At 40.3% G+C, this 25,850-nt stretch overlaps 1 protein-coding gene across 8 annotated transcripts in view; it reads right to left on the bottom strand.

The window, feature by feature from the left end:
* Positions 1-500: 500 nt before the first annotated feature.
* LOC108719816 (sodium channel protein type 5 subunit alpha) overlaps positions 501-25,850 on the bottom strand; it is a 239,232-nt gene continuing 213,882 nt past the window's right edge. For 4 of the 8 annotated variants that reach the window (XM_041567344.1, XM_041567343.1, XM_041567342.1 and 1 more), the window contains 8 exons: positions 24,702-24,824; positions 24,144-24,266; positions 13,999-14,274; positions 9,649-9,702; positions 6,424-6,561; positions 5,058-5,162; positions 3,389-3,659; positions 501-2,439 (listed from right to left, as the gene is read on the bottom strand). In XM_041567344.1, coding sequence (XP_041423278.1) covers positions 1,208-2,439; positions 3,389-3,659; positions 5,058-5,162; positions 6,424-6,561; positions 9,649-9,702; positions 13,999-14,274; positions 24,144-24,266; positions 24,702-24,824 — 2,322 coding nt within the window. In that variant the 3' untranslated portion in view covers positions 501-1,207. The remainder of the gene's footprint in view (positions 2,440-3,388; positions 3,660-5,057; positions 5,163-6,423; positions 6,562-9,648; positions 9,703-13,998; positions 14,275-24,143; positions 24,267-24,701; positions 24,825-25,850) is intronic. The other 4 variants (XM_041567346.1, XM_041567347.1, XM_041567348.1 and 1 more) reach the window with 2 other exon arrangements.

Genomic DNA, 25,850 nt, shown 5'->3' with positions numbered 1-25,850 from the left:
GCAACTTTTTGGTCCATGTATGGGTCTTTCCTGATGACCTGCTCAACGAATTTCTGAATAATAATAATAGGGTAGATATCTGTAGGGCAGGTAAGAACCCTGCTGTGCAAGGATCTCATCAGCACATTATTGTGGTCTTTCCCCAATGGGTCTGCATAGACTTCCTATTACTGGTTGGGATCCATGGGTAATGATTTACACGTTCCGGGATCTTGCCCAATGAAAAGATCTACATTAGTTCACCCAGCTTAACATAGAATTCAGCAATAATATTTTTAAGAATTAAAAATGATTCAAACACAACCCTTTCCAGTATTTTGTTGAAATAAAATACGTTTCTGGACTGTTACCCTTTTTGGCAACAACGTTGCCTTCATGAAATAATAATAATAATGTCTAATAAAAATCAGCCCATAGGCCAACATGACAATCCAACGACATTCCTCATGGCCTCCCGCAAGACGTCTCGCTCATTATTTAGTACGCATTTAATTGACCCCTTTTTAAAAGCTTTATTTGCATTACTCATGCCAAGCAATTACATGTTCAGCTCGTAATAAACAATTCAAATATTTCAAAACAATTTTCAGCAGCAAGATCCAACAGTTCTTGTTATTGTTCCTTTTTTTTTTTTCTTTTTAATTTAACATTATTTGCGAGTTTAGAATGGCGGATCGTTCCGCGAGGATCCGCCCCCTTTCATGGAAAAAAAAGGAGAAACATTATTTTCTTATGTAAAAAAAAATATCAAATATAAATTTATGAAAGACCATTCAAGACATATACAGTAAGTGTATACTTTTTGCTACAGCAGCTTGTGATATTTGGATTTAATTTAGAATGCAAGGTCATTGATTTCCTTTACTAAACACACTAGAATAAGACCATAAATGAATGTATACAGTCAGGCATTTCTGCGCAGGGAGATACGTTGCACCAACCGTACACGTCCGCATACACATAACCGCGGCTTTTCATGTCTGTGACTCTGCATAAGTTCTCCATGGAGTGACAGAAAGCAAAGCATTCACATCCACCCTCCCACCATGGGATGAACTGGTTCCCAGTAGTCCGGCGGTAAAAGCACTTTCGACTTCATTTTTTTTTTACCCGCCAATAAAATTTAATATGAAGGCTGGCAGATCCGTTGTGCACTTTATATCATATCATTCTGTAAACAATATCGGAAAACATTTCAAAACGATGATTATACAAACGATTCCTTATCCCTGTCGGCACATATTTTACAATCTGTGAAATCGTTTGTGGAGTCTTCCAATTTTAAAGGGCTATTGTCACTGGCCGCCCTGGTGACACTGTCATAGGAAGGGGGGAAAGAAGTAGAGGATAAGGATTCTACTTTATCCAGTTGACACCCATAATTCTCATTCATCATGTAGGCAATAAGGCCCACTTTTTCCGGGGCCTCTTCTTCAATGATGTTGACATCACATGATCTGTGACGATATAGGAATGAGGCCTGTTTCATGGAACGATACAACAAGTGCCTCCTGTAGGCTCTTTGGATGATGAAAGCAGACACCTCCTCCTGTTTCCGCTTTAGAGTGGTGGTGATGGGTTCATAAGAAATTTTTGAGGGGTTGGCGGCCATGAATTTCTCCTCCATTTGTATCTTAAGAGCATCCATCTCACCAGATTCCCCAAGAACCCTTTTGGTAAAAGCGAACAGTATATCCAAGCAATGGATCCTATCTCCGCTGACCATGGGAAGATCCATTGCAATGAGTTTAATCTTATTTGGTTTAGCTATACGCAGGGGCTCAGAGAGGGTATCCGCAAAGTTGCAAAGGACTGAGTAAGAAATGAATTGTGTGGCTTCCGGGTCAAACTTTTCCCAGACTTCATAAAACATCTCAAAGTCATCTTCACTCAATGGTTCTGTACTCTCCTCAGTCGCAACACTGAAGTTTTCCAAGATAATAGCAATGTACATATTTACAACTATAAGAAACGATATGATAATGTAGCTGACAAAAAAGCAAATCCCAACAGAGGGGTTTCCACAGTTCCCGAGAGTAGGGCTACCAGGGTTGGCAATATCTGGCTCGCAATCAGGAGGTCCACTATTCAAAATGGGGTTTAGAAGGCCATCCCAACCAGCAGAGGTGGTGATCTGAAACAGGCAGATCATGCTGTTTCCAAAGGTCTGAAAGTTAAACATATCATCAATGCCCCCTTCCATCTTCACGTAGGCAAAGTTAGACATCCCAAAAATGGCATAGATGAACATGACGAGAAAGAGTAAGAGGCCAATGTTAAAGAGGGCAGGAAGGGACATCATTAAGGCAAACAGAAGGGTTCTTATTCCCTTGGCTCCTCTGATAAGTCGCAGTATACGCCCAATCCTTGCCAAGCGTATTACTCTGAACAGTGTTGGTGATACAAAATATTTCTCAATAATATCCGAAAGTACAATTCCTGGTAAAAAAGTAAAAAAAGGCACAAGTAAGAAAATAGCTGTGATAGAAACTATGTACATTTAAAGAGTACTCCTACTAATTATCAATATATAATACACAAGAGCCACGAATATACTGTAAATATATCCTTAGAAACGCTGGTTAGTGATGTCATCAGTTATAATGAAGGACCCCCTGATGTAATATATTAGGACATTAGAAGTCACCTTAGCGTTCCATGACCTATATGAAGGCACGCAACCTCTGCCGTTATATGGTCATGGAACTCTTGGTTACTGCTAATATCCTTATATTTTACAATAGGGGGTACAATCTATTTCCAAGCTGTTGCAGCTCCAAAAATATAGAGTTATGGACGTAACAGAGTGGCTAATTTCTCAAAGGTTGATCCTTGTATCTAAGTAAAAATATCAAAAGATAGAAAAAATACATCTATTATGTGTAAATCACCATTCAAGGCCCGAGTATATAATAATAACAATAAACTAAACAATAATTAAGCATTGTTGTAACCAATACATGTTGTTGTGTGCAGTTAATTGTTGATCCAGGTATCCTACAGGTAATTGAGACCCTAGCGTCCACAGTTTAAATTCCAAACAGAAGAGCAGCAGAACACAAAGATATGCATTTTAAAGCACAAAGAACAAAAATAAAGACCAATTGCAAATTGTCTTAACGTTTAAGTTAATTTAAACTTGAATCCCCAAAATCCCGGATTTAAGTTATTTTTAGCAGGATTTATATTCGGCTGAATCTGGACCCTATGGAATTGAGGCAATGCATCCCTTATAATAAACTGGGGTGCCAATATGTTAGGTTGTAGCATATTAACCCACCATCTTTTTCTCCCAGGAGCACAGACAAGCAAATGGGACAGAGGGCCTGCTCAAACAAAATGTGTAACATGATAGTGTACAACATACCATAAATACTTATTCACTTACCAACAATCGAAAGTATCACCACCACGAAGTCAAAGATGTTCCAGCCGATGGTGAAGAAGTAGTACCTGAGGGCAAGGATCTTGAGAAGGCATTCTCCGGAGAAGATAACCACGAACGACAGGTTGATTTTGTACAGTAGAAGCTCAATCTCTTTGCTTTGATCATCTGTCTCCACCATCATAGTGACCATGTTAAGGCAAATAAGGATCATGATGATGATGTCGAAAGCTTGCTTTGTCACAACGTCAAAGACAAAGCCTTGGAATTTGTTCTGGAAAACAATGCAAGACGTTATATGTAAAGGATAAGGCTTGTTTTTGGTGGAAATGTGCATTAACAAAAGAAGTCAAATGAAAACATTTACAAAAATGTGACCCCCTTCAAAGTTTGAGTGACACAGAACCCTCTCCGTCAACCATTACTTCCTGTTCCTAAACCCAGTTTGCTCTCACCCCCATACCTGGGACCTAAGTGCCTAAAACCAGTTTCCCTGGTCTGTTGGGTCCCTAGGAAGGACAAACAGGACAGTCAGTTTTGCTGTTTCCAGTTCCTGCTAAAGAAACCTGATCGGTCAAAATATATGATAATCAACTGCTAGTGCAGTTTGTCTCCCTTACCTCCGAAGAGGGTATTGGGGGCCTAATTGGCTAGCAAAGCTAATACTTTTCTATTGGAGAGCATGTAACCTCTCTTGAAAACAGCCCCCTTCACAAGTGCTACCTGAGAAATGGTTCCTCAAGGCATAAACAGCCTTTGACTGCAGTGATTACACACTCAACAAGGTACGTGAGTATAGACTCATTTGGTGTCCATCACTGTGTCCATATTAAGTCTATGATTCCTGTTCACTTTGTTTACTTTACACCAATAATTCTTATCCTTTGTTTTGGGTCCAAAAAATGGACCACCATTCTGTTGAGGTTGGATAAACATTCTCCTTGTAGACATCTTCTCCTCAATAACAATATTTAAAGTACCACTCAAATATTCCTATAACAGAAACATGTCAGTGTTACTTGTAATGATGCACAGTAATGTTTTTTTTCAGAACAAACTATCCCTAAGCCACCCTGTGCCACTACTGAAGAGTAGGGAGACTAGCTCTGTAGACCATGCTGAGCTGGGTTGATGGAATCCGTCCACAGTCTGGAGAAGAAATGTAAAGAGAACTCTAGCCAACTGAGGGATCTTGTTGGCTCAAGCCCAATAATGTGAAAGAAAGAACCAGTGTGGCTTAAAGCCTGGTCAGAGTGCAGGGAAAGATGAGTATTGCTGGAATTGGGAGGCTCAGCAGCACTTTACATACACTATAATAGGGTCTTATCAAAGCATTTCTCTAGTGCAGAAGTCCCCAACCTTTTATCCCTGTGAGCCACATTCAAATTTAAAAAGAGTTGGGGAGAAAAGTGAAAAGTTCCTGGGGGTGACAAATAAGGGCTTTGATTGCCTATTTGGCATCCTCCATGTGGACTCACAGCCTCTGTTTGGCAATACTCTGGTTTTTTATACAACCAAAACTTGCTTCCAAGTCAAGAATTCCAAAATATTTAATAAATAAACGCTGCCTTCTCAAAGTGGATTGTTGAAGGCCAAATAAAGTTCCTGCACACCAGCTATGCTACTAAACTAACTAACCCACAATTTTCTATCAGAAGAACCTTTGTCTTACCAGTGGCCTGGGGATAGGTTTCTGGGGTTTTTTAGATCCCAACTTCTTCATTGCATTGTAGTATTTCTTTTGTTCCTCTGTCATAAATATGTCCTGCCCACCTAAGTAAAGAGGCATGACAAAAACATTATTCTTGTTGCAAATATATAAAAAAATAGAGCATTCTTAAAATTAGAGACACAGGCAGAAGAATCTAGGCATTCAGATGCATGGCATTGAAATTTCCATATGAGATCCATCATTTGCTCCACGATGACTCGTAATAAAGGTTACAGATACAAGTAGAAGCATTTGTGAATCAGTCATCAGTGAATCAGTTCCACAACCATCTAGGGCAGCATCTAACACAACATCTCACCTTAACTGACCTGATTTCTGGCAGTTTCTAGGAAAGCAAATAAGCATTCTTCCTAAGTTTTACTCAAAGCAAATTTTCTGGATGTCCCACAGCCACTGCTCTTGACCCACCAGAGGGCTAGCCTTAGAGTTTTTGCATCTCCCCTTTGTATTATTTGATTTGGAAAGAACCAAATTCCAAACCATAGTTACATTTTATACAAACTGTCTTGGAAACAGTAGAGCAAAATTTCTACAGCAGGGAAAGATGGTGTCAGTAGGGAGGGATGGCAACAGAAGGACAAGATAGCAACAATAGGGCAAAATGGAAACAGTAGGAAAGATAGCAATGGTAGGATAAGACTGGCACAACAGGGAAAGATGGCAAATATAGAACAAGATGGCATCTGACTGTAGAAGATCTGAAGATCTAAGCAGCATAGAGATTAACAGAGACAGCCACAAATGCTGATGCCATGGTTCATAGCCCTAAGCAAGGCCAAAGCATCAACATATCTCCATTAATTATCATAAATCAATGGATGACATTTAGAAGATGCATCCCACAAGTAGATAAGTTCAGCATCTTCTATCAGCCTATGATGGTTGGAGGGTTCAATAACTTGCAGTTGACCAGCTAATCATCTGTATATGATTTGTGGCAGATCATTCATAGCTTTATTGAATGGCAAATCACTGATTGTTTTATTAAATATAACTTACTATTTAATATCATGCCTTGGACATTGGTTCTTGTCCAATCAAAATACTCAGAGGTGAAGGGGAGATGAAAGGGAAAAAGTGTGTCTAAACTGCTGCTTTGCAATAGGAAGTAAAGAGGACTGTTATAGGGATCCTGTGAGTTGCATTCAGCTTAATGGGTTTAGGCAAATGCTTAGTGGGGAACAAGTTGAACATCCCTGATTTATGTCAGCCCCCTGCACACCTAACAAGGGGCTCCAACATTCCTGCCTCAACTGAACACATCAAAGATATTAATCACTACACATACTGCAGCTCAGATACTTATCTTCTTCTTTTGCTGGTTGAAATTGTCAATGATGACACCAATGAAAAGGTTCAGTGTGAAGAAAGATCCGAAGATGATGAAGATCACGAAATACAGATACATGTACTTATTTATTTCATAAATTGGCTGCTGTTCAATCTGAGTAAAGAACGAGAGAAAGAAATGAAAGGCTTATTGTAATAATTTTTCAAACTCCTGGTTATCTCTATTACGGTCATTGTGCTTCAACCTCATTCTGAACTTCATACAATTTCAGTCTACTTGTTGTTATGTATTTAAACATACCACTTAATGGTCTATCACTCTACTTTATTATAGGACTTATTTAATGTGGATTGAAGGCCAGGTGTAAAGCACAGGAGCAAAGTGCTACAGGTTTTGTTTGCAATGCACCAAAGACACCTTATTGGGAGTTGCGCTTGCAGTCCCCTCTCCAGAAATGGGGGTACAGCAGAGCAAGAGGGGGGAGGAACAGGGGAGTTCCCGGGCATGCCCCATTCTTGCACATCACAGAGAAGGTTCAAGGAAGGAGCACAAGAGGTTACAAGGAGGTGTTCATCCTTCTATATCAGTGAAAGTGAGGTAAAGCAAACACAGAACTCAAACCATCTTCAGTGCGTTGACTCTGCCTAGGATATTTAGGGGAACAACCAAGTTTGCAAAGCAAAGTTTTCTAAATTTCAATAAATCTACCCCCAAGTCTTTATATACTGTAAATAAGAAATGCATCTGGGCCAATTCTAATGGGTTAAAGCTGGCCAATAAAATCCTTTAATATTATTTAGCTCCTCTCTTTAAACCCCAATCCAATGTTGTCTGCAGATTATTATATATTATCTGGGACTTGGCTGAGTTAAATAACTACACATAATTATAAGGGACCACCATGTGTGAGTGAATGAGGCAGAAGATGTTACTAAGTCGTGATCTGAGGGAGTAGAAAGATTTCTGCGCCATGTGAATGAGGTGCTTCTGAAAGGAGACCCTCGACAGAAGTGCAAGAGCGCTAAAAATGTGCAAAAGTGTTTGTGATCATTTAGAGATATGAATGATAATTGTTTGGGGTCTGGCTGTGCCCAGGACCTTGCAGTGCCCATAACTCCAGTATGACGTGCATTAATACTGAGTTGATGGGTGCAGGTCAGCCCTGTGCATAGAGCAGCCGGTCAGTACAGGGCCCCAATGTGGCCTGATTTAGTGGACACTCCCTTACTTGGGGGTCTAAATGACATGCAAGTTAGGGGTGGGAGAGGAGCTGCATTTCTGTCTAAATGCAGGCAGTGCTGTGTTCAGGAGTGCAAACACCTGCAGAAATTAATTTAACATGGAAGGCATGGTGTTCAGATTGCACCCCTTTTTTTGCACCCTGCCTTAAACGTAGTAAATGAGCCTTAGTATATCTCTGGCTGCGTATGGGGTCCGTTTACTAAAGTTTGTAAAAATTGTCTATAACCCATGGCCCATATATGTTTACTTGAGTGCGATGAGACAAATTTGTCTTGCGATAAGTGGCGTTAATTACGCAAGCGTAGCAGTTCGTTTGAACGTTATTTCTGGCAAATTGCAGATTTTGTGACGCTCGTTTAGGTTAACCAGGGTCGGACTGATGCCGAGGGCCCCCCTCCAGCCACCCGTCCCCCACTTTGACACGCTGGCTCAGCAAAGTAGCCGCTTGGTGCGCATGTGGAGCTGCACAGCGCCGGGAATTTTTTTTTCTCAAATTTAATTTCAATTTAGAGAGGGGTTCTGGCCCAGTAGGGGCCCATGAGGGTCGGGGCCCACCGGGTATTTTCCCGGTGTCCCGCCAGTCCAGTCCGACACTGAGGTTAACTGCAAAATCTGCTTTAAATCTTGAGATTTTTTTTTTGGCACCACTGCCAATGACCACACTAATGAATATTGTATATAAATGAGCTTATATAGAAGAGTATTTATTACCAGTTAATAGTGTATTATTTAATATCTTATGGCCAATTCTATCAGGAATAAATTATTTGACAATTATATTAATTGTTCTTAATAAATTCACTAAAATTACATTTATAAGTATCATTCCTCTCCAGTGCAATCACTCATTTCCGTTGCTTATGTTTAAAAAACTGACTATACTCCTCTTTTACTATACAAATTCTGTCTTTTTGGAGATAAAATGTAAATTTTATCTATATTTAGCGAGAATTCTGGTGATAATCTTTAGTAAACCTTGCGAGACAACTTAAGTAGCTCAAATGCGATAATAAGCGTTAATATATATGTTCGACAGAAGTGCTCGCACTTTAGTAAACTTGCTCTTGTGGATTTTCTGCCTTTGTTTCTGGCACAGGCTGTCGCACAGGCTGCTTATCGCACCTTAGTAAACTGATACCTATATATTCTTTGCACTGCTGGTTGTGCCTCCTGAACCCACTGTATGCAGCAGAAGCAAGCTTGTTGACAGACCTAGACTCCCATATAACATAAAGGGATATAGAGATACTGCTTTAAAGGGATCCTGTCATGGGAAAACATGTTTTTTTTCAAAACGTATCAGTTAATGGTGCTACTGGAGCAAACAGATTTTTTTATATTCAATTTTGAAATCTGACATGGGGCTAGACATTTTGTCAATTTCCCTGCTGCCCCCAGTCATGTGACTTGTGCCTGCACTTTAGGAGAGAAATGCTTTCTGGCAGGCTGCCATTTTTCCTTCTCAATGTAACTGAATGTGTCTCAGTGAGACATGGGTTTTTACTATTGAGTGTTGTTCTTAGATCTACCAGGCAGTTGTTATCTTGTGTTAGGGAGCTGCTTTCTGGTTACCTTCCCATTGTTCTTTTGTTTGGCTGCAGGGGGGGGGAAAGGGAGGGGGGTGATATCACTTCAATTTGCAGTACAGCAGTAAAGAGTGATTGAAGCTTATCAGAGCACAAGTCACATGATTTGGGGCAGCTGGGAAATTGACAATATGTCTAGCCCCATGTCAGATTTCAAAATTGAATATAAAAAAATCTGTTTGCTCTTTTGAGAAATGGATTTCAGTGCAGAATTCTGCTGGAGCAGCACTATTAACTGATTCATTTAGAAAAAATGTTTTTTTCCCATGACAGTATCCCTTTAAAAATAACTTTACAACCATGGGAAATGTTGCATCGGTGGATCTCGGAAATGCACATTTCCTTTCATTCATGTCTTAAAAATAAAAATATGACATACTGTATTATAAGTGAACAGAACATGGCCACTAACCTCACGCGAGTCAACGGCAGCGTACATTATATCCATCCATCCTTTAAACGTGGCCTGCAAAGAAAGTATTGCATTTAATGAGTTCAGAATGGAATCGTTTCGCACTCTTTATTTGAAGAATTATTTAGGTTCCAACATTAAACGCTGTACATATAAACCGCTCCACTAATGAGTCCCGTCTGCCCGTGTCACATCTGCCATTACCATCAAATCCCTAATTAACATGTAACATTTCATGTGCGATGGTGGTCAGGGTCCCTGGGATTGTGAGCTGTGATTTTTACAATGCTTTCTGTTGTGCTCTCAAGAAGAAACAGCTGTGCCTCACAGCTCCGCACAGGGAACACAAACAGAACAATAAAGGAGTCAGATATTGAAAAGCAATTGACACAAAGCCCAAGCAACATGGCTGCGTCTGCAGATGACATATTGCAGCAATTAGCACTTTCTGGGTTGGAGTCAATGGTAGAATTCTGCAGAACTGTCAGTGATGGGAAGCAGCATCCACAGTGCAACACTGATCACCCACAGTGAATGGAGTTTAATACTGGCTGACATTTAAGTACCCAAATAAAGACCCCCTGGGTCAAACCCAGGTCCACCTGGGCCTCAATCCATTCCTTCTTAAACTCTACTGTGTTAAGGTCCACAAATCAGGACTATCCTATGGAAATAGGACTATGGAATATAAATAACAAAGAAGATAGGTTTCATTTAAATTGCACAGTCAAGGCCAGAACTAGGGGTAGAAAGAAGAGGGCGGGCCTTCGGTACAATTGGGAGGGCGCAAATGGAGCTCAAGTAATCTACCGAAAAGGGGGGGACAACAGAGGAGCAGGGGGAGCGTGCTTTGATAGTGGGGTGCAGACTGAGCAGCCAAGGGTTAGCAAGTGTAGGAGCATTTGTACAGTATAGGGCTGTATTTACTATAAAGGCAACTCAAGGGCTAATGCCAAAGACTTTAGGCATATAGAAAAGTAAACCCTTCTCTACTGATCCAGGATCCTGATGTATCTGTTGTATTTTTGTATGTAATCTGTCTGTCCGGGGTATACGCCCTTCTATTGCACGACGCTGCTGAGTATGTTGGCCCTTTATGAATACATGTGAGTAATAATAATAATAATCATAAAAATATTGTATTGTTTCTGTGTCGTAGGGGCAAATTCATCAAGGGTCGAATTTCGAGGGGTTAAATTCCCTCGAAATTCGACTGGGGAATAGAATCGGATAGAATCGAATAGGCAATTCGGGCGAATTTACGCGCTGGCGAATAGTCGAATTGGCGAATATTCGCCAGGCGAATAGGCGCTCGATCGAATATTCGCTCGAAGGATTTTCATTCGATCGAATGCCTTTTTATTCGATCAAAAACTTGGAAAACAAGCCTATGGGACTTTTAGTCGCAGCGTTTTTGCGCTCGATCCAGTACTTCAACTATCGAATGGCGAACAGTCGCAGCGTTTTTGCGCTCGATCCAGAACTTCGACTATCGAATGGCGAATAGTCGCAGCGTTTTTGCGCTCGATCTATTCGAATCATTCTACTTAGGCGAATTTACGCCAATTCAATAGTCGAGGAGCACAAAAATTCGAAGTTTTTTTACTTCGAATCCTTCACTCGAAGTTAGTGAATCAGCCCCCTAGTGTACACGGAAAAAGAGCACAGAAGACAATTTGCAGTTGGTCTTCATTTCATGCATGGAGTTTAAAAGGATATCTGTTTGCTTGGTATTCATTATCCTAGCAACCAGGGGAGTTGTCTATGAGTCAAAACAGAAAATCAGTAGTAGAGTGCCTGAAAAAAAACTAATAACACCCCATATTTACTGTCTCCTCTATAGTACAAGGTACAGATTGAATACACAGTAAATTACCCCCCTAATATTTTTTCCTCTTGAAATAAATACTGCTGAATATACCCCTCAAATAACTACAACTCTAGTGGTGCCCTGAAGATTCCCTTTCTATTCAATCTCTGTTATGCCCCTAGACATCCTGTTTGTTTGCAGCAATTTGTCAACCCTTTTCCTTCCATCCTCACTTTCTTTTTTAAAGGGGAACTCCGGCTTTCAAACCAAAATTTGATAAAGACGCCCACATAACAGAGAAGCCCCTAATATACCCATTTCTTCAAAAAGTATGAATAAATGCCATTTTCTATGCTGAAATCCAGCTGTTTAACAGTTCTTCTCTTTCTGCAACATTTGAAATCAGGGCAGGGAGGGAGGGACTAAACACTGATGTTACAATTTGTAACAACTTCTCCACAACTTACAGACAGCATGATGGAACTACATAACCCACAATGCATTGCACTATGATGGTCTGTTCCTTATTGAAATCACATGTGCAGGGAATTGTGGGGTTTGGAGGATACAGGCTGAGGACAGATGGCTGTTGATACAAAGTAACAGTAGTCAGACAGCTCAGCAAAGTAGTCAGACAGATTAGCAGGAGAGCAGGGGGCCAGGCTTAGGGAACTGTTCCAAACCATTAAAAATTATTAAAAGTCTGCAGATTTTTTAATTGATGTATATTGCAAAGTTGCTTGAAATTGTGTTTACTTTTCAAAAAGCTTAAGTTGTGTTTTTGTGGAGTTCCCCTTTAATGATAGGAATCGATTGCCCACCCAAAGCATCAGAAATGAACATGGCACGGAGGGGTCGGACTCGGATAGTTGAAACATTCAATGGCAAAATCCCTTGTTTGTTCATCAGCTGGAGCCCAGAACTCTTAAATCCAGCAATATTTTATTTTCTACCTTTCTGTAGAACTATATTTCTAATCACCAATGATTCTTTTCCCCAGAAAGCTCCTTTTATGATTGAGTGCCGCATAAATAGAAGTGTGCTTGGAATGCTTAATGCAATTCCACCTACGGTTCCTAACTGAATTGAAAGGAAATTAAACTTTGTGACTGGTTTAATCATTTTCAAGTTATAAGAGAGGAAGAAATTAGAGACGGAACAAAGAAACAGCATTTTTATTTTATAGTTTTTCTCTGCTCTGAGCTTAGAGTGTGTGATAATAGATTGAGCGCCTTTATGTGATACTAATTAATACAAAGGAGCAGGTTGTGCACTGAACAACACTGAACAAAACGCTCCGCAATCGGGCCATAAAGTAAGAACTGACTCCCAGCAGCTGACAAATGGAACATGCTTAAAGGGCAAATAAAGCTAACACTAATAGGCTTGTTAAATATGCTGGGTGTTTGCTGCACATACTGTACAAAATGCCCATAAGGAATAGCAGAAGCAGGGCAATCACAAGAAACAGCACGCAGCACTTCATACTCATTGACTTCTAATTTACAGTAGGGGGTACATTATCCCTTATAATACATGAGTGATACTCAGAGTTCCCTGTATAACTCAGCCTGCAGCCTTGTGCCTTTATATGGTCACAGAACAACCCCTCAGTGACTTCTAATATCCTTATCATTTACAGTAGGGGGTACATTATCCCTTATAATACATGAGTGATACTCAGAGTTCCCTGTATAACTCAGCCTGCAGCCTTGTGCCTTTATATGGTCACAGAACAACCCCTCAGTGACTTCTAATATCCTTATCATTACAGTAGGGGATACATTATCCCTTATAATACATGAGTGATACTCAGAGTTCCCTGTATAACTCAGCCTGCAGCCTTGTGTCTTTATATGGTCACAGAACAACTCCTCAGTGACTTCTAATATCCTTATTATTTACAGTAGGGGGTACATTATGCCTTATAATACATGAGTGATACTCAGAGTTCCCTGTATAACTCAGCCTGCAGCCTTGTGCCTTTATATGGTCACAGAACAACCCCTCAGTGACTTCTAATATCCTTATAATCTACCTTACCCCATGCCTCATGTACTCTACAGTAAACTAAAAAGGATTGAAAACAATTAAACACTAATTCAAAAACAGACATTGGTTTCACATCATGAATTAATATAACAATTCTATTGAAATTAAATAATATCAAAGGACTCAAACATGACAGCTTTCTACACAATAAATTCGTTGCATTTTTTGAGCAAGCTTTTTAGGCTTCGAGAATTTAAAATGTTAAAGGAAAATATCCCACGTGTAATTAACTAAGGGGGTAATAACGGTCTTGTATATAACAGTTTATTCAAACAGAAGATAAATCTTACTTAATAATGAGCCTTTTGTCCATATTCACCCCATACCTATCGGTAAGGAAATGTGGGACCTTGATGATCCCAGTATTACGTTATCTGGGAGTTATTTTGGATAAAGAGAGCACAATGGTCTACCCTACAAGAGACCACGATCCTGCTGTCTAAACTTTTTACAAAAGCTATCAACATAGACACTCCATAAATACTCACCACCTGTAGAAGTGACAGATATCCAGCCCCCACATTATCAAAGTTGACCTTTGTTTTTGTCCAGTAGGCTTCTGAATTACTTATGTTATCACACATTGTTTTGTTGTCAACCTTGAGATGGAACAGCTGCTCTTTGGTTGTGGCATTGACGCATTTCCCAAACTTTCCAGCAAATAAATTGACCCCCATGATGCTAAAAATTAGCCAGAAAATGAGACACACCAGCAGCACATTCATGATGGATGGGATGGCCCCAATCAAGGCATTTACTACCACCTGGAGTCAGAGAAGAATACAGTTACTCTATGGGAACATGGCCACACGAGTGTTATAGCAACAGCACAAGAATAGAGGGCACATTAGCTTGGCTTTTCAATAGATATTGGTCAATGAATATATATATATATATCTACACAATATATATATATATACTCTATATACTGTAAGTCATACATAGTAATTATAACTTGTAACTGGAGATTTGCAGGCAGAAAGCTATGTTTAGATGCTGTGCATTTAATTCTTGAGAACCACTACTGCTCTTTGGTACTTTTATATCTGTAATTCGAAAAAAAATGTAGAGACAAACTCATATTGTGACATTACAGGTATGTTAGACCTGTGGTTCCCAAACTGTGGGGCTGACCACCCTTGACGAACCTGAAGAAGCGGTTGCGGGGCTAAGTTTAAAGGCAAGTAAGGATGAGATTTGGTGAGAATGCCTATTTGGTCTTCTCAAAACTCCTGTAAACTTAGCATGAAGGTCAAATAGGGTGGGATGTGTGGACAACCTCTATTTAGTCTTCTGGATACTCCTGGAAACATAGCATGAAGGTTCAATTGGGTAGGATTTGTGGACAACGCATAACTGGTCTTCTCCATATTTCTAGAAACTGAGCATAAAGGTAAATTAGGGTGAGATTTTGGGACAATGCCTGTCTGGTCTTCTTGATACGCCTGAAAGTTTAACATGAAGGCCAGTTAGGATGTGATTTGGGAACAATGCCTAGTTGGACTTCTCAATAATTCTAAAAGCTAAGCATGAATGTCAAAATTGGATTTGTGGTCTTCTCAATACTTTGGAAGTTTAGCATGAAGGTCAAATTGGGTGGGAGTTGTGGACAATGCATAACTGGTCTTCTCCATACTTCTAGAATCCTGACCATAAAGATAAATTAGGATCAGATTTTGGGACAATGCCTGTTTGGTCTTCGTGACACTCCTCAAAGTTCAACATGAAAGCCAGTTAGTATGTGATTTGGGAACAATGCCTAGTTAAATTTCTTAATACTTCTAAAAGCTAAGCATGAATGTCCAAATTTGATTTGTGGACTATGGCTATTTGGTCTTCTCAATATTTTGGAATCTTAGCATGAAGGTCAAATAGGGTGGGATATTTGGATAATGCCTATTTGGTCTCATTTAGGATGAGATTTGGGGATAATCCCTGTTTGGTCTTCTCAATATTCTTTGATCTTATGACAAAGTGGGCTTTGGGGAGTATTTATTTTCTGTACTATAAATAGTTGGAACTAAAGTTGATACAGCAACATTTTCCTATATCTGTAACCTTGTTATGAGCTAAGGCTAACCCTGACCAAAAGTTTGATCTTCAAGGGGGTCATGAACCAATAAAAGTCCACCAACCATTAAATAAAAACATCATATAACTGAAATACAGTATATATGCAAGCTACCAGCAGATTTCCAGTTACCAACAGTTTAAAGGGCCAGAACACCAGCAAATGAAAATGCCCTGTATTTTTCCATGCGTGGCTCACTTAGTCCATACTTTTATTTTAATGCTATTAGACAGAAACAGGTAAAATATGTTTGCATGTAATAGAACTGATAGCAAATACATTGCAATATAAATATACGAAAATGACGGCTTCTGTGCATTCAAATTAATTTTCTTTCTTTTTGCTGTTACTAGTCCTTTAAATATTCAGCCATCCACAATGGAAAACATATTGAGCATCATCTCAGTGGTACAGTCCGTAGAGGTTGCAGCAGTCAAGGCATTTAGGAGATCTGAAAGTCTCTGTCTGACCTAAAAGAGTTGCAATTATTTCTTTACTTTGGTGGCTTTATATTTAAGTTTATTGTCTCAGTATTTCTATGGCCAGACAATCGGCAATCACAGTCTGAAATACAGTAGCACAATTGAGCTGTGACGGATGCAGCCCCTGCAGAGATTTTTATATATATAAATATTATATTTTATATATATAGGCATTGGGTTAAATATATTAATTTGATGGGTATTTTAATGCAGTCTCAATCAGGCCAATGCAATGCAGATATCAAGTTACATGACTTAGTATCAGTATTATGTATTATTACCTCTGCTTCATTTCTCCAAAAAATCTACCAGATGCCCAGTGGATTAATAGCTAACAACCAGGCATCAGTCACTCAATTAACCGACAGTGTTTCTGATGTACATATGGACAGACAGCACAAGTGATTGCAGTTGGTGCTGGATTTTCATGTCCTGCCTAAACACGCAACCAAGTCTATGCCCCCAGGCAGGAATACAGCTCTGAATCCTTCGGCCGCCCCTTACCCTCAACCACGGCTGAAGGGAAATAGTAACCCAGGAGAATTCACAGTGTGCACCAACTGACCCTACTCTCCTCGATGAAGCTATGCTCCTTGTTTGCAGTTCGATTACAGACTACAGTGCAGTATTTGGGTGGCCTGCTGCCCCTACCAGCTTGCCACCCTAGGCCTGGAACTTTGTGGCCTTTCCTCAAACCAAGGCCTGAGGACTACATCAAAAGGGGACTATTGTGAAAATAAAAATTTAATATAAGTGTCATCTCACTGAAATAAGGAAATTGTTTCATATAATACTTTAAAAACCCTGCCCCATTTCTGAATCACCTTACTCATCCCTATCCCCCCAATCACCAAGTGTAGTGATGAGTGAATTTATTTGCTAACCATGGATTCGTAGAGCAATTCTGAATTTTTCCATGTGCAAATTTTCTTGCGAAAATTCGCCGCAGAAAAATTAGCCGAGAAAAAACGCCCATAAGAAAAAACACCCATTGACTTGAATGTATTTGGACAAAAAAGTCTCCATAAGAAAAACCACCCATTGATTTTAATGCATTAAGACAAAAAAGTCTCCATAAGAAAAAACGCCCATTGGTTTTAATGCATTAGGACAAAAAAAGTTGCCATAAGAAAAATCTCCCATTGACTTTAATGCATTAAGACAAAAAAGTCTCCATAAGAAAAAACACCCATTGGCTTTAATGCATTAAGACAAAAAAGTCGCCATAAGAAAAACCGCCCATTGATTTTAATGCATTAAGACAAAAAAGTCTCCATAAGAAAAAACGCCCATTGACTTTAAGGGTAAGGCCACACTGGGCGTTTTGGGGAAATGCCTTCCCTCACTCTGCGCTGGCTAAAATGGAAAACCGCTGGCGCTGATCACGCGCGGCGATTCGTTTTCCGAAGTCGCCCGAAGTTTCCAGGGTAAGGCCACACTGGGCGTTTTGGGGAGATTTAGTCGCCTGGCGACTAATCGCCTCCTCTTTGCGGCGACCAATCTCCCCAAATGCCTTCCCTCACTCTGCGCTGGCTAAAATGAAAAATCGCCGGCGCTAATCACACGCGGCAATTCTTTTTCCGAAGTGGCCCGAAGTTTCCTCACGAGGCATGATATTAAGCTTATATTACATTTCCAGGTGTTAAATTCCTCTGTTGTTCAGTTATTTGGCAGCTCCCACTTAGATATTAAAAATGCTAATTGTTCTGTGTACAAAAAAACTTTAATGTGTTGTTCAATGAGAGTAATGCATACACATGTACAAGGTGTGTAACATCTCTTGATTCACATGGCCAAATATACCCCAGAGTGTCTTTATAAGATGAAAATGCAGCACATACACAATAACACACAACAATGTTAGTATTCACAGCATGCAAGGTCACTGGCCGACAGAAACAATCATGCAGAAGGCAACACAAAAAAAGCTAAATATTGAACTGCTTCCTAATATAAAAAGCCTTATCTTCCCCAGCCTTCTATTCTCTTATATTCTTGAGCAGGCACAACAGCCTGAGCCTGCATTATATTACTATGACATTTCCTTTTTAAGAATTGCATAAAGTTGATTATAAGGAATATTTCTGATACATGCTCTGTCAACCTAACAATAGTCCTCTGGTACAACCACTCCTGGTGTCAGTCTGAGACCTAATGCATGAGTGAATCTGACAGTTAGCAGTCAGGTAAGTACATGGGGCTGTAAGTGGGATGGTGTGTGCAAGGCAAGATGGCCGCTCTGGGCACTGGACCTCAGTGCGCCCCATTGGCACATGCGCAGTACAAAAATGATGTAATGTGCTGAAGTGATGTAATTTGCATGACATCACTACCATCTTCTACGGATCAACCATGAACTCCCTACCCCTCGTCCCACTCCTCTGCCACTGGATTTTTTCAGATAGTATTTAGCAATAGTGACCAGGAGCTTACATATGTAACCAGGACCACACTCTGAAGACCACTTTAGAGTGCATGCATTTGCTCAGAACTGTTCAGGCCGTGACACCAACCCTGCCGCACTTATCTGCAATCGACTGAGTGAACAGTTACATATGGGAAGGTGGAAGGACTGTGTTTAGGGAGGGCACTGGGGGCCTTCTGCCCTTATCCAATAAGTTAAAAACTAATGGAGAGAAGTTTAGTTTCCCCTTTAAAGGAAAAGAACTGAAAAATCTGGGATGAGTTCTCGCCTTCTCCACCCAAAATGCTGGGAAGGATTAACTGTAACCTGTATTCTACCTAAAATTGCTGTAAAATGACATAAAATTATCCATGGAAAGCCATTCCCTTTGCCTCCTCTCCCTCCCCACTGTGAGAAAACGAATGCACAGAAGAGCATCCCCTGTACTGACTAGAATGTACTGATTATCTGTAGAAAAGCGCCCAACTGATTGCTCCCGGCACATCTGCATAACGAGTAGGAGTACTGCTGCTAACAGATCTCCTGCTGATTCAGGGCATCTCCTAATTAGGGATGTAGCGAACTGCCGTTTATGTGTTCGCGAACGCCGTTCGCGAACACCGGCAAAAAATGCGAACAGTTCGCGAACTGTTTGCGAACTTCGAACATCCGAAAATCGTTCGATTCGAACGATCGAATGATTTCATTCAATCCAATGGCTTCGATCGTTCGATTCTAACGAAAATCCTTCGATTTAGCGATCGAATGGCCGAATGGTCGAACGATTTTTGACGCGAACGCCTATTGGCGAACGTCGCGCGACGTTCGCGAACATTCGAACAGTCGAAGTTCGCGCGAACTAGTTCGCCGGCGAACAGTTCGCTACATCCCTACTCCTAATGAAGGAGAAATCCCAATTCTGATTCATTCCTACTGATTTAAAGGAGAACTAAACTCCCTGAAGTCTGCTCAGTCTGTCAAAGTGCTCTTCCGAACACTTTTACAGTTCACTTAGATTCCATGGTATTAGCAGTTTTACACTCCTACTATCATGATATCAATAGCAACAGCAGTGAACCCAGCTGTGCTGAACAATTGGCCACCAGTTAAAGGTACCAATGATATTAAATATATTTTCACCAATGGAGGTGTGGGCTAAAAGTGTCCACACTCCAAATGGGAAAACATTAGTAATTTTTAAGAAAAGCCCCCTAGCAAGTCCTTTACCTCCTGTACCAGGAGGGACATGACCCCTTATCCTATGTCACATGCATGTGCATAATTAGCGAGCTGCAGAGCTTACTTGTTATGCACATGGATATATCCAAACATGGCTGCCTACACCTGAAGTTCCTCCCAGTATGTGGGTAGAATACAGGTATTGCCTACTAATGGCAGTGCATTGTTTTAAAGGGGATGTTCACGCAAAAACAGCTTTTTGCCTAATGAAAACGAAATGTAATTCTAAGCAGCCTTCCCCATACTTATTACTTATTATTACAATTGCTGACCTTGTTTCCTATGCCACTTTTCTTGTCCTAAGCTTTAGATTGTAAACAGTGTCGGACTGGCCCAATGGGATACCAGGGAAACTCCTGGTGGCCCATGTGTCAGTTTCTAGCCATTTAACCTATATCATTGTCATTCCCTATTTCTTTATGGGGAAAAAAAGAGGCTTAATAATGGAAGAATAAAGTATAGTAAGTAGATTTAAAAGACTAGGAGAATAAAGAAGTTGAGTTAGGAGAGTAGAAATAATAGTTTGAAAAGTTGAAAGGTTTTTTGGTGGGCCCCTGGCATCCCAGTCCGACACTGATTGTAAATGTAATTGCTATTTATTGATCCCTTTCTCTTCTCATGTTCTGACTCTTGAAACAATTATGGAACGCATTTTAGGACATCATAAGGAGAACACATGCTCCTGCGTGCGCTCTCCTAACGAAGAAGAATACAGACTCACCTTTTATTATATTCACTGATCCCAAGAGGCTGCAGTCACACCTCCGTGCCGCCCACATATGCTGTTGCGATCGTGGCTCATTCCTCAGCCCTCCCTCTTCGGTCCTCAGCCCTCCCTCCTCAGCCTTCAGTACAAACGCTCTCCATCCTCAGCCCTCCCACCTTAGCCCTCAGTACAAACGCTCTCCCTCCTCAGCCCTCAGTACAAACACTCTCCATCCTCAGCCCTCCCGCCTCTGACCTCAGCTCCTAAGCCAGGCTGATGGTTGAGCAGGGAGGGCTGATGGCTGAGGAGGGAGGCCTGAGGATGGAGAGTGTTTGTACTGAGGGCTGAGGAGGGAGAGCGTTTGTACTGAGGGCTGAGGAGGGAGAGCGTTTGTGCCGATGACCGAGGAGGGAGGGCTGACGGCTGATGCCTGAGGAGGGAGGGCTAAGGAGGAAGAGCTGATGGCTGAAGGCTGAGTAGGGAGGTGGACCGAGAACCCAGGACAGAGGTGTGACTGCAGCCTTTCAGGATGGATGAGAGAAAAGGCAGGAGAAAAAGAAAAAGCATTCCTCTGCTTTAGGAGATCGCATGCATGATTTCCCCCGAGGATGTCCCAAAATGCTTTCCGTAAACAATGTATTTGTTTTCCTCCCGGTTCTGTTCATCAACCGGCTTCTGCTACATTGTTTCAAGAATCCTTGGCAAACGCATGTCCCTAGTTGTGGAGAAACACCAAATAATATATCTCTTGGACACCACACCCCAAGATTTTCTCTACACTACAGCATATAATGTAGGATTTCCAGGTTACATAAAGAAATGGCATGCCTTGTGCTCTACACGGGCTTCTTTGTTTACACCCCGGTGATGCCGGCCTGGGTTGCCTTTAAAATCTGATGATCCAGTTGGCTATTTAAATCCGCCGGTCTGTTTGCAATAGGAGGGGAAAAAATCTCATGCCGGCTGTGTGTGCGTGTGCGTATTTATTTAAATGTAAGCCAAGAGGAAAAAAAATGTTTTAAAATGGAAGGAAATGAGAGAAAATAAACTTCCCTCTAACAATACCTAATTACAAATATTGCTAATTGTTGTTTACTGCACTGGAAGAGTCGGGCGCAGATCCAAGTGCATTAATAGGCTGTAAGCGTGTACTTAACCTAGTGCTTATTAGTCACACGATCAGCAGCGAAATCTGGGTTTTATTCAGACTCTTTCTCTGCTTTAGACAGACATGAATAATGTGGCAATACCTGTGGAAAATGAGAGCTTTAAAGGCCTTTTTATGGGATATGCTATTTTCTTAGGGTTAGTTAGGGTTGATGTACAATTAATGGATGATAATGGATAATGGCTGAGGCCACACAAGCCATCTGTAAAGGTTTTATCCGGCACTGGAGAGTATATAGCACCTATATTGCTTACCATTATTTACCTAAATCAAGGCTGTTCATTTTTTTAAAGGTTCACGTTACTGCTATATATATATATATATATATATATATATATATATATATATATATATATATATATAATAATTAATAAGATAAACTAATGAGGGTGTATTGTACTTGATTCCCTTTTCCCGTTTTGCTTTATCATAAACCTTAAACCTTTGCCAGTATTTTGATAGCCCTTAGCTTGTGCCAGTATAATTCCATAGTTGTTGAGTTATACCAAACGTCATTGATCCATTCAACACTCATGGAAACCCATGGTTGGAAATTATACATTACCATGGGGCTTCATCTTGAAGAACAAATAGGGTGAGTTCTGTGGTGAATTCCTATTTGTTCTCCTAGAAACACCTGAAAACTGAATTGTCAGGGCTTTATTAAATGGATTACCATATAGTAGTGGAGCAGGCACTTCAAAGACCAATCTTCCAGACAGACTTGAAAAATGATTATTAGTTTATTAGGTACATAAGGATACAGCCTTACGCGTTTCATAACTCACAGACACTTACCGTATATACTCGAGTATAAGCCGAGTTTTTCAGCCCCCAAAATATGTTGAAAAACTCTACCTCGGCTTATACTCTGGTCAAGCGCAAAAATGGTCGTCCAAGAATAGTCTCCAAGAATATTCCCCGGCGTCCAAGATTGGTCGCCGGCATCCAAAAACGAGATGCCGGCACCTCCAATGGGAGCAGAAACCCTCAATTTTTTGATTGAACTTACCAGAAGCTGCAGCATTTCTCACCCTAGGCTTATACTCAAGTCAATAAGCTTTCCCAGTTTTTGGAGGTTAAATTAGGTACCTCGGCTTATACTCTGAACGGCTTATACTCAAGTATATACGGTAATCATAGGCTCTAGGAGCTCATAGGAGCCTATGATTAAGCATCTGTAAGATACGAAACGCGTAAGGCTGTATCCTTATGTACCTAATAAACTACAAATCTTTAAAGGTCTGTCTGGAAGATTGGTCTTTGAAGTGCCAGCTCCGCTACTATACGGTTATCCTCCCTCAGCTGAAGGTTCAGGGCGGTGCACTTGGACCCATTCCTGTTTCTGGTGAGTTTTATGTTTTTGAGACCAGAGAATCTTACTACATTTATTTTCAGCTTGTGATCAAGGTCTAGGCCTGACCAAGGCATCTAAACTCCACCTGCCCTCTACCCCTGCTAAGTGATGCATGAATAGAACAATCTCAACATGTACTGATTGTGGATTTAAAGGAGAATTCAACCCTAACGTTAAAAAACCCTACCCCCCTACCCTACATTGACCCCCCTCCCTCCTCTCCCAAGCTAAGTGTTAGGTTTGAGTTCTCCTTTAAGCCATCAGTGTCCACCACAGGGGGCTGGGGGAATTTGATGTTTGATTTGTGGTGAATACATGTTTGCTGTGTTAGATCTTGGCTGAATGGCTGATACACTAATGTTTTCCTATATCTGTAAGCTTATTATGAACTATGGAAGGCTCGACTAAAGGTTGGACCTCCAAGGAAGGCTTGAACAAAAAAATGTCTTACAACCACTGGACTAAAGGTAGAGGTACAAACATAGAGGTCCCAGAATCCAACATAAACCCTTATATCCATTTCCTAGTATCTGCACAACAATTCTCAGCTCTAACATGTAAAGCAAATACATAATGGAGAGGTTTTCTACTAGATTTAAAGGACAGTTCAAATAATGCTAGACACATGCACTGTGAGAAGGCAAAGCACACACACACACACACACACACACACAGTGAAAGAGCTCTAGAATATAAATGGAATTGTCCATAGCACAAAGCAATGGGTTGAGGTAGGAGAAGCATGCAGAGGTTAAATGAAAGAACTTCCATGCTGGCAAAAATAAAACTCAAAAACAAACAAAAAAAAGGGAAAATATTTCAGAAGAAAGTATTGGCAATTATTAAATGGATTTCGACATTGCCAGAATAAAATTCCTTGTACAATTTTGGTGCTCCGGATTTGCAGGCCATTTATAACTCATTGCGAAGGAATAGCGTACCCTCATCTGAAATCTTTTTTTTTTGTTGTTGTTGCTCGTTTCGTCCTGTGTATTGGGATAAAGGTTTCTGAATCCCACTACAGAGAGGAAATCGATTTAGAACACGTACTAGTGTATACAGAATAGATCAATGTCAGTGTTTGTAACACTGAAATGTAAGCCATTTTGTATACCGATCTACTGACAAAAAAATCCAAATCAAATGAGGTCCTTGACATGCTTTGGAAATTCAAATGGACCTCCTGAGTTGCTCTTCTGATCTTACCCTCATCCCTTCAAACCGTGATAAGGCTCTTAATGGTCTCAGAGCTCTGAGGGTCCTAAGAGATTTCATAGGACCAATTTCAGCTAATCCAAGGGGAGTAGCTACCAGGGTTATTATTGACACCTGAATGGAGACACAAAGAAGAACCCAAGCCATTAGAGCAAATCCTATCAAAACTTGCTCTGCATGAAGAAGCTGGATCTAGACTTGAACCCTGTATAAGAAAGAAGAAAGTTAAACGAGAGAAGAGCTGCAGTCTTTATCCAGTTACATTGTTTCAATGAAGTCCTCAAGGCTTAGTATTTAACCTTTGTATCTAAACTTGTGATTCCCATACCCCTATAGATGAGCAGGGTGAATTTTTTTTTCTCTATGTTTCCACAGTTTGCTGTAAAGTATTAATACTCATAGAAACAAATATGAATCTCAAGACGTCAGCTCTTTTCCACCAGTCAGATCAATTGGCACTTTTATGAAGTAGAAGGAAAAAAATATAATTATTATTTGCCTGTGAAGAAAATGTGAGTGAAAATATACATTGGAGAAGATTACCCTTACCCTCATTCCTTCAAATCTGGACAAGGCTCGGAGAGGCCTCAAGGCCCTGAGCGTCCTGAGTGACTTCACGGAACCCATATTGCCATTGCTAAAAGTTGTTACCATCAGACAAGCTACTGAAATCTGTACAGATTGAATGGAATTCAAAATTATTGGTCAGAGGCATGCAACAGCAAAGGAGGTGCACAAGGTTGTCATTCAAAGAATGTATTCTGAAGAACGTCATTTAATGGTGAAAAAAATACTATTAGATTACTGACTGGTAACTTACACATATCTAATATAACATTCATTTCCCTCATCCTTGTCTAAAATTTCCTATCTATAGACATTTGGCAGTAACCTAAGTCCACAATCATAATCATTGCAAGTTGTCTGATGACTGAGGCCTGAGAAAGAATCAGTTATACTGAAGAGGGCGTCAGACAAGTGGTTTCAAATTAGTGGCTCTGATGGTGGAAGGATATATTGATGGTCCATATTCTAAATCAGCATTTAGAGGTTTTAGCTATATTAATCCTTAAATATCCATATCCAGGTAACACATCAGTCATCAACCCGCAATCATTAGATGTTGACTCTCCAAGACCAGACTGCATCCATCAACCATCAATCTCCCGCAACAATCACATCTATACCCTCAAACATCATTTCTCATCCTTCAGCCATCAAACCTCCACACTTAAACGTCATTCTTCACCCCTCGACAATTCATCTTCATTTTCAAAGGACAAGTAAACCTTTATAATAAGTAAATGTAAAATTGGTGAGGGTGCTATTCTAAAAACTTTTGCCATGTACATTCAAAGAAACCTTTCTCAAATCTTTCCTAAGCAGAAGGACATCAGAGCAGCCTCTTTCTTTCTCCTGACAACTTCCTTGACTACTTGGTGGTCAGAATGGTCAGAAAATGACCAGCAGGTGGCGCTGTTGTAACAAAATTCATTCATATTAACAGTACGTTTCCCTTCATATCTTAATATCTTGGAATTAAAAAAAAAATAAAAATAATGAATGTACATTGCAAAAGTTCTTAACCTCGTCAATTTTACATTCATTAATTTTAAGGTTTACTTATCCTTTACTCATTCAACCTACACTCTCCTATATCATTTCTTATTTATAAATTATCAAAACTTATCCTTTTAC

This window comes from Xenopus laevis, chromosome 6S (assembly GCF_017654675.1).
Source record: "Xenopus laevis strain J_2021 chromosome 6S, Xenopus_laevis_v10.1, whole genome shotgun sequence".
Classification (NCBI taxonomy): domain Eukaryota; kingdom Metazoa; phylum Chordata; class Amphibia; order Anura; family Pipidae; genus Xenopus; species Xenopus laevis.
Note: the sequence above shows the minus strand (reverse complement) of the source record. Positions and strands in the feature narration are given on the sequence as shown.